The sequence below is a fragment of the Plecotus auritus genome (genome assembly GCF_963455305.1).
Source record: "Plecotus auritus genome assembly, chromosome: 10".
In the NCBI taxonomy this organism is placed as follows: Eukaryota; Metazoa; Chordata; class Mammalia; order Chiroptera; family Vespertilionidae; genus Plecotus; species Plecotus auritus.
In genome coordinates this window covers 2,560,441-2,569,963 of record NC_137785.1, presented here as the reverse complement: position 1 = coordinate 2,569,963, position 9,523 = coordinate 2,560,441, and the positions used below count along the sequence as shown (strand labels likewise).

Below are 9,523 nucleotides of genomic sequence, written 5' to 3'. Positions count from 1 at the left end.
GAGCTACCTCAACTCCCGCTTCTTCAGCTTCCGGCACGTCCCGCCCACACCCAAGGTCCCGCCTCTTCCGCTTTCCACACGCTGCCATCTCATTGGCCCGGCGTCCTGGTACCGGACGGAAGCTCGCATGTCTGTCCCTTCCATTGGGCACGCTGCCTGCGCCTCAGAAATGTCAACCAATGGAAATAGACCAGGAACTCCCCGCTCAGCCAATGGGGCGAGGGCGCGAACTATAAAAGGCCTGGTCAGCGCCGCCGGGGAGTTCCCGAACCGCAGGTGAGTCGTTGGGGAGCCTCCAGGGGGCGCCCCGACGCCGCGGCGGCAGCTGGTCGCGACTAGAAGAGCGTCAGCCCGAGGGTAACCTCCTAAGGCCCCCTCCTGTCGGGGCTCAGCCGGACCCGCACACCCAGCTCGCAGGGCTCAGGAAGGCGGCGCCCCGCCACCGTCTCCGCTCCCCATGAGTGTCCCGCAGTCGGCGGCGACCTCGGGCGATGCGCGGCCCGCAGGTGAGAGGGATAAGAGCCAGGACCAGCGCTGGCCGGGGTGGCTCTGCATGGAGCGGCGGCCCGCAGACCGAAGAGCCCCAGGTTCGATTCCCGTCAAGGGCACTTACCCCTGTTGCAGGCTCCTCCCCCGCCTGGGCCTGGTGGGGGCGCTTGCAGGAGGCAACCCATGGGTGTGTTTCTCATTGATGTTTCTCTCTGTCGCTCCCTCTCTCCCCTAAAAAAATCAATGGAAAAATATCCTCGGTGAAGATTAACAACACCTGGTGTCAGCCCTGACCGGTGTGGCCCAGTGGATAGAGCATCGGCCTGCGGACTGAAGGGTCCCGGGTTCGATTCCGGTCAAGGGCATGGACCTGGGTTGCGGGCACATCCCCAGTGGGAGGTGTGAGGAGGCAGCTGATGGATGTTTCTAACTCCCTGTCCTTCTCCCTTCCTCTCTGTAAAAAATCAATAAAATATATTTAAAAATAAATTTAAAAAACCAACCACCTGGTGTCAGTTGTGGGGGTTTGGGGGTAGACGCCTAGAAGAAAGCATTAACAGCTCTTTTTTTTTCTTTTCCTTTTTCTCTTTTTTGCAGCAGCTGCAGAGGACCCCCCGCCGCCCAGCGCGCCCACCGGGTGAGTGCCTCCGGGTCTGTGTCTGGAAGAGGAAGCGAAGCAGGGGGCCGAGGGTTGCGAGGCGAGCTGTGCAGGGGCGGCGGTGGAGGGAAGGTGCACGGAAGAGGAAAGCGAGCCCTCCCTGGAGGCCCCCCTGACTCTCCCTCCACCTCCCCAACCCGGGCTCTCTCTTCCTCCCCCCCTCCCCCACCCCGTCAGCCGGAGCCTCACCATCGATGACTTTGACATCGGGCGTCCTCTGGGCAAGGGGAAGTTTGGGAATGTGTACCTGGCTCGGCTCAAGGAGAGCCATTTCATCGTGGCCCTGAAGGTCCTCTTCAAGTCCCAGCTGGAGAAGGAAGGGATGGAACACCAGCTGCGCAGAGAGATCGAGATCCAGTCGCATCTGCAGTAAGGCTGGCCTCGGCAGGACCGCTCCTCGCTGGGCCTTTGTCTGTTTGTGGATTTTTTGTTTTGCTTTGATTTCATTTGAGAGAGAGAGAGAGAGAAAAACATCAGTTTGTGGTTCCACTTATTTCTTTTTTTTATGTATATATTTTATTGATTTTTTTACAGAGAGGAAGGGAGAGGGATAGAGAGTGAGAAACATCGATGAGAGAGAAACACCGATCAGCCGCCCCCGCCCCCGCACACTCCCCACTGGGCAACCAAGGCACATGCCCCTGACCAGAATCGAACCCGGGACCCCTGAGTCCGCAGGCCGACGCTCTATCCACTGAGCCACACCGGTTAGGGCTGTTACACCTATTTCTGCATTCATGGGTGACTCTCGAACGGGCCCTGGCCGGGGACCGAACCCACAATGGCATCCATGGGGAAGATGCGCTAACCATCTGAGCTCCCGGCCAGGGCCCACACGGGTGCCCTGCCCTTGTTCTTCTGTGTCCTCTTTCATGTTTTGTTTTGTTTTTTTTAATATACTTTATTGATTTTTTACAGAGAGGAAGGGAGAGGGATAGAGAGCCAGAAACATCGATGAGAGAGAAACATCGATCAGCTGCCTCCTGCACAACCCCCACTGGGGATGTGCCCACAACCAAGGTACGTGCCCTTGACCGGAATCGAACCCGGGACCCTTCGTCCGCAGGCTGACGCTCTATCCACTGAGCCAAACCGGTTTCAGCAATCCTCTTTCATGTTTGACACACGAACCCAGCATCTCCCTCCAAACGACCCCCAACAAGGCCCTTGCTTTCACCTGGAGGTTTTCTTTTTTTTTTTTTCAGTTTATCACAATTACACTGTGCGAAGCCCCCTGTGTCACACACCCAATGCCCGCTCCTTGTCCTCCCCTCATGCAGTCCCAGATCAGGCTGTTATTCTAGTGCCAGCACAATCTGCTATTTATTTATTTTTTTGTTTATTTATAACATTTAAGGCAGGGGTCCTCAAACTACGGCCCACGGGCCACATGCGGCCCGCCGAGGACATTTATCCGGCCCGCCGGGGGCCACTGCCTGTCCTGCTTAGCAGCCGACGCGTCCCGGGCCCGCAGTGCACATAGGAATTTGTTCATAGTTTTTTTTTTAAACTATAGTCCGGCCCTCCAACGGTCTGAGGGACAGTGAACTGGCCCCCTGTTTAAGAAATTTGAGGACGCCTGATTTAAGGAACCGTATTATTTTCTTTAAATATTTTCTTTTCATTCATTTCACAGAGGAAGGGAGAGAGATCGAGAGATAGAAACATCACTGATGAGAGAGAATCATTGCTTGGCTGCCTCCTGCACGGCCCCCCACACTGGGGATCGAGCCCGCCCGCAACCCGGGCATGTATCCTGATTGGGAATCAAACCGTGACCTTCTGGTTCATAGGTTGACGCTCAACCACTGAGCCACGCCAGCTGGGTCACAACCTGCTTTTTGTGTCTGGCGTGACCAATCACTTGTAATAACGCCATGAGTTGGGCCTCAGGGAGGAGTCTGACCCTTTTCCCCATCCGCCCTCCAGACATCCCAATATCCTACGCCTGTACAACTACTTCCATGATGAGCGTCGTGTATACCTGATTCTGGAATACGCGCCAAGGGGTGAGCTCTACAAGGAGATGCAAAAGAGCCACACGATCGATGAGCAGCGTACGGCCACGGTGAGGTGGCAGGGTGAGGGGTGGGGAGGGTGGCTGGGGCTTTGGGGTCCATGAGTTTACTGTGGGCTGGTGAGGGACATCACTGCTTTTGACTGTCATGAATGTCCAGACTGCTTTTTGCGTTTTAAAATATATATATATATTTTTTATTGATTTCAGAGAGAATGTGAGAGAGAGAGAGAAGTATCAATGATAGAGAAACATTGATTGGCTGCCTCCTGCACACCCCCCACTGGGGATCAAGCGTGCAACCCAGGCATGGGCCCTCGACTGGAATCAAACCTGGGACCTGGGTCTGCAGGCCTACGCTCTATCCACTGAGGCAAACCGCTCTATCCACTGAGGCAAACCGGCTAGGGCTTCCTTCTATTTTTGTACTAGTGGCCCGGTGCACAAATTCGTGCACATTGAAAGGAAACTAATTAGCCCTAACCTGTTTGGCTCAGTGGATAGAGCGTCGGCCTGCGGACTCAAGGGTCCCAGGTTCGATTCCGGTCAAGGGCATGTACCTTGGTTGCGGGCACATCCCAGATAGGGGGTGTGCGGGAGGCAGCTGATCGATGTTTCTCTCTTATGGATGTTTCTGACTCTCTATCCCTCTCCCTTCCTCTCTGTAAAAAATCAATTTAAAAAATATATTTTTTTAAAAAAGGAAACTAATTAGAAGAAATATTTTAATATCGCTATTCGCCCTTTCTCTATAATAGAAGTGTCAACCAAATTCACGATCGACAACGACAGATGGAAACACGCATGGGATTGGCGCCAGCGAGAGCTTTATATGTATCGCACATGCACAAGTCAGCTTAGCCTTTTATAGACATAGAATAAACTTGCTTAATTAGACCCGCTTTCTCATGTAGCTAAACTTTTTCCAGCCCAGTGAAGCACCCCGACTTCTCTTTCAGGTAATTGTCAGCAACACAGCAGTAAATATCAAGACGAAGCAGATCATTATTGTAGATCACACAGGAAGAACAAAGGGTAAAATATTTAACTGCAGCAGTGTTTGTATTCTGCGCAGTGAGAAAACCTGAAGTCACTTTCAAGGTCCACCGTTTCTTACTTCTTTTCAGTCGGGTCAAGTTTCTAAGCTTTCTAAATCTCCATTTTCCAGCTAATGAAAAGAAAATAGGATTCCACCGAGTCTCCTATCTACCTACTCCAGGATTTCTGTGAGGACCAAATGAGATGAGACACGGGAAAATGCTTCACAGACATTTGGTTAAAGTGTAAAATGTTTACACCTGGCTATAAAGCGAGTCGTGTTCCTGGGCTGAAGAAACTCCAAGGAGGCCGGTCACTAGGGAGAGGAAGCCAGGCGTTGCTACGTGACATCATTACCCGGACGGACACGTAGCATATTAGCCTTTTATATATATATATATATATATATATATATATATATATATATATATATATATATATTATTTCCTCAGGCCTTACGTCCTGCGGTAGATCATTGGAGTGGCCCAGCCTAGATCCTCTGTTGAGCTACTTGCTGAGCTAGGGCAAAAGGGAGGATCTGACCACTTTAGCACCCTATCCTAACAGACTACATAAAATGGGGGAGCGGAAACCCTCCCCCACCAACAATAACAGCGCTGTATCGAGGGGGGTCATGGCGTTGGTGACCAGGAAGTAAAAGACCCCCGACTGCACAGCGCACGCGGAGCGTTTCACAGGGAAGCTGGGGCAGGCTTCGTCTCTGAGGCTGCTCCTGTCTCTGCTCACACAGATCATGGAGGAGCTGGCGCACGCTCTGGCCTACTGCCACGAGAACAAGGTGATTCACAGGGATATTAAGCCGGAGAACCTGCTGCTGGGGCTCCTGGGGGAGGTGAAGATTGCAGACTTTGGCTGGTCCGTGCACACCCCCTCGCTGAGGTGAGTCGGGCGGGCCCTGGGTCGCTCGTTAGGAATGATGCACTGTAACACATTCCAGGTGTAAGGCCTGGGCACAGGCCTGGGTTTGTAACTGAGTACCGGCAAGCACCCCCTAACGATGCTTCCTTTGGTCAGGGAGGGCCCGCAGGTACGATGGTGGTCCCAGAGGATTATAATGGAGCTAAAAAAAAAATCCCCTTTGCCCGGTGACGTAGCTGAATAATGCTGTAGCGCGATGCATCCTGTGCCCATGGTGATGCCTGTGTAAATAAACCGACTCCGCTGTCAGTTATCTAAAAGTGTAGCACAGGGGTCCTCAGACTTTTTAAACAGGGGGCCAGTTCACTGTCCCTCAGACCGTGGGAGGGCCGGACTATAGTTTAAAAAAAAAAAACTATGAACAAATTCCTATGCGCACTGCGGGCCCGGGAGGAGTCGGCTGCTAAGCAGGACAGGCAGCGGCCCCCGGCGGGCCGGATTTATGTCCTCGGCGGGCTGCATGTGGCCCGCGGGCCGTAGTTTGAGGACCCCTGACTGTAGCACATACAGCCCTAGCCAGTTTGGCTCAGTGGATAGAGCGTTGGCCCGCGGACCAAAGGGTCCCAGGTTCGATTCCGGTCAAGGGCATGTACCTTGGTTACAGGCTCCTCCCTGGCCCAGGCCCTGGTTGGGGCTGGTGCAGGAGGCAACTAATCAATGTGTTTCTCTCACATGGATGTTTCTGTCTTTCCCTCTCTCTTCCACTCTGCCTAAAAAAAAAAAAAATGGAAAAATATCCTCAGGTGAGGATTAAAAGAAAATTAAAAGTAAAAGTCTAGCACATACAGTTATATATAGTATGTGATGCTTGATAATGATAACAAGTGACTGTGTTACCAGTTTGTGTATTTATTATACTACTAGAGGCTCGGTGCATGAAAATTCATGCACTGGAGCGGGGGGGGTCCCTCAGCCCGGCCTGCCCCCTCTAACAGTCCGGGAGCCCTCAGGGGCGGGAGGGGACCCGGCGATCAGGGGAAGGCGATGCCCTCATCACACCTCTGCTGCTGCCACTGCTGGCAGCACAAGCCTCGGCCGGCCCTGGTTACCTGAGCCTCAGGCGGCCCTGGGCAGCTGGGCAGCCGCCATCCGAGGCTTGCCCGCGCCTAGGGCCAACCCTGGGCAGCTGGGGGGCTGAGGGGACTGGGTGCTGCCATCTTGTGGCTGTGGGCGCCGCCATGTTTGAGGGTGTGTCAGTCAATTAGCATATTCCCTCCTTATTGGCTGGGGCCGCCATCTTGTGAGGGAGTGACAGCATATTCCCTCCTTATTGGCTGGGGCCGCCATCTTGTGAGGGAGTGACAGTCAGCATATTCCCTCCTTATTGGCTGGGGCCGCCATCTTGTGAGGGAGTGACAGTCAGCATATTCCCTCCTATTGGCTGGGGCCGCCATCTTGTGAGGGAGTGACAGTCAGCATATTCCCTCCTTATTGGCTGGGGCCGCCATCTTGTGAGGGAGTGACAGTCAGCAAATTCCCTCCTATTGGCTGGGGCCGCCATCTTGTGAGGGAGTGACAGTCAGCATATTCCCTCCTTATTGGCTGGGGCCGCCATCTTGTGAGGGAGTGACAGTCAGCAAATTCCCTCCTTATTGGCTGGGGCCGCCATCTTGTGAGGGAGTGACAGTCAATTAGCATATTCCTTCTTTATTAGATAGAATGCTGACGTAATCCAGGGAGGATTACAACGTCTGCCACTGCATCAGGAGTCTTGCTTGGGCCCTGGCCAGTGTGTTGAGTGGTTAGAGCCCCGGCCTGCTCCCTGAAGGCTCACGAGTTCAATTCTAGTCAAGGGCACACACCTGGGTTGCAGGTCGAGACCCAGGCCCCATACGGGAGGCAACCAATCGATGTCTCTCTGCCTCTCTGTCTTACATCCTTGTACGAATAATTCCAAAATATAGAATTGGTGGGGCCCAGTCCCTGCCTTCTCTGAACCCTGACCCATATATATATATTTTTTTTAATATATTTTATTGATTTTTTACAGAGAGGAAGAGAGAGTCAGAAACATCGATGAGAGAGAAACATCAATCAGCTGCCTCTTGCACACACCCTACTGGGGATGTGCCCACAACCGAGGTACATGCCCCTGACCGGAATCGAACCTGGGACCCTTCAGTCCGCAGGCCGATGCTCTATCCACTGAGCCAAACTGGTCAGGGCTGAACCCTGAGCCATATTAAAACTCGGTGGCTTCCATGCCCAGCCAGCGTGGCTCCGTGGTTGAGTGTCGACCTATGAACCAGTGGGTCACGGTTCGACTGCCGGTCAGGGGGTGTTGCAGGGGGCAGCCGATCAATGATTCTCTCTCATTTTTGAAATCAATAAAATTAAAAAACAAAAAAACAAACAAAAATAAAAAAACTTGGTGCTTCCCAGCTCCTGTGCCGGGGAGGGGACTCCCGTCTCACTGGGGCCCCACGAAGGACGTTTCCCTCGTCTGGGCTTCGGGGCCTGGGGGCCTCTGAGCCTCGGGGCAGCGCTCATGGCTCTGCCCTCCTCCAGAAGGAAGACCATGTGCGGGACCCTGGATTACTTGCCCCCAGAAATGATTGAGCAGAGGGTGTACAGCGAGATGGTGGACCTGTGGTGCCTGGGGGTGCTCTGCTACGAGCTGCTGGTGGGGAACCCCCCCTTCGAGAGCTCCTCCTACTACGAGACCTACAAACGCATCCTCAAGGTGAGGAGCCGTGCCCCTGGCGCTCCTGGGGCCGCCCGTCCAGCCGCGGTTGGTAGGGCTCAGGAAGCCGACGGAGCACAGAGCTTGCCGCCTCAGATCCCGGGCCTGGAAGGGACTCACCGCTGACAGAACCTGGGCCAAAAATGTTAACCATACTAGCCCTGGCTGGTGTGGCTCAGTGGATAGGGTGTCAGCCTGCTGACTGAAGGGACCCAGGTTCGATTCCAGCCCAGGGCACATGCCTGGGTTGTGGGCTCGATCCCCAGTGTGGGGCGTGCAGGAGGCAGCCGATCCATGATTCTCTCTCATCATGGATGTTTCTATCTCTCCCTCCCTCTTCCTTCCTCTCTGAAATCAATAAAAATGTATTAATATATACATATATATATATATATATATATATATATATACACACACACACACACATACACACATACACACACACACAGAGTGGCCAGATTATTATAATCTCTGAACGCATAATCTGGCCACTTGGTGTGTGTGTGTGTGTGCCTGTGTGTGTGTGTGTGTATATATATATATATATTTTATTGATTTCAAAAATGAAAGAGAATCATTGATCGGCTGCCCCCTGCACACCCCCTGACCGGCAGTCGAACCATGACCTACTGGTTCATAGGTCAACACTCAACCACATAATTATCTGGCCACTCGGTGTGTGTGTGTGTGTGTGTGTGTGTGTGTGTGTGTGTGTGTGTGTGTATATATATATATATATATATATATATATATATATATATATATGAGGCCCGGTGCATGAATTCATGCATGGGTGGAGTCCGGCCAGCCTGGCCAGGGGGAGGGGACATGGGTGGTTGGCCGGCCTGCCAGCTGGTCGAATTCCTGGTCGAGGGGACAATTCACATATTAGTCTTTTATTATATAGGATAGACACTGAGTGGCCAGATAATTATGCATTCAGAGATCATCATCATCTGGCCACTCAGTGTGTGTGTGTGTGTGTGTGTGTGTGTGTGTGTGTGTGTATATTTATTTGAAATTTAACCATACTTGTGTTTCTCCTCCGACCTCGACCTCCTCAGGTTGATGTAAAGTTTCCTCCAACCATACCTTTGGGGGCCCAGGACTTGATCAGCAAGCTTCTCCGATACCAGCCCTCGGAGCGGCTGCCGCTGGCCCAGGTCCTGCAGCACCCGTGGGTGCAGGCCCACTCTCGGAGGGTGGGGCCCCCACCCGCTCCGGCAGCTTCCTGAGCCCTGCCCGCCCCGGTTCCTATGTGTTTGTTCAGGGAGCTCTCCCGGCTCCGCTATCGTGTCTGCCTTTTTGTGTCTTCCCTTTTAAAATATAAGATGCTAATAAAGATTAATCATTTATTTTTAAACTTTTTATTTATTTTTTGTTTTCTTTCTTTTTCTCTTCACCCGAGGATATTTTCCATTGATCTTTTAGAGAGTGGAAAGGACAGGGAGAGACAGAAACATCGGTGTGAGAGACACACGTGGATTGGTTGCCTCCCGCATGCGCCCCGACCAGGGCCCCGGATCAAGCCTGCAACCAAGGAGTGCCCTTGAGCAGATCACACCCAGGACCCTTCAGTCTGTACAGTCCTTAGGCCGATGCTCTATCCACTGAGCCAAACCATCTAGGAAAAAACTTTTTTATTGATTTTAGAAGGAGGGGGAGAGAGAGAGAGAGAGAAACATCACTTTGTTGTTCT

At 52.6% G+C, this 9,523-nt stretch overlaps 1 protein-coding gene across 1 annotated transcript; it reads left to right on the top strand.

Moving 5' to 3' along the window:
- The first annotated feature begins 317 nt into the window (after positions 1–317).
- AURKC (aurora kinase C) lies at positions 318–9,184 on the top strand. The gene is made up of 7 exons (XM_080645388.1): positions 318–506; positions 1,087–1,126; positions 1,325–1,516; positions 3,077–3,215; positions 4,954–5,102; positions 7,650–7,824; positions 8,889–9,184. Exons 1-7 carry the CDS (start codon positions 458–460, stop codon positions 9,057–9,059), a joined length of 915 nt encoding a protein of 304 aa, XP_080501514.1. The 5' UTR covers positions 318–457; the 3' UTR covers positions 9,060–9,184.
- The last annotated feature ends 339 nt before the right edge of the window (positions 9,185–9,523 follow it).

Coding starts and splice junctions, on each gene's coding strand:
- AURKC (XM_080645388.1), top strand. CDS start 458: ATGAGTGTCCCGCAGTCGGCGGCGACCTCGGGCGATGCGCGGCCCGCA. Junction 1,127..1,324: donor CCGCCCAGCGCGCCCACCGG/GTGAGTGCCTCC, acceptor CCACCCCGTCAG/CCGGAGCCTCACCATCGATG. Junction 7,825..8,888: donor CCTACAAACGCATCCTCAAG/GTGAGGAGCCGT, acceptor CGACCTCCTCAG/GTTGATGTAAAGTTTCCTCC.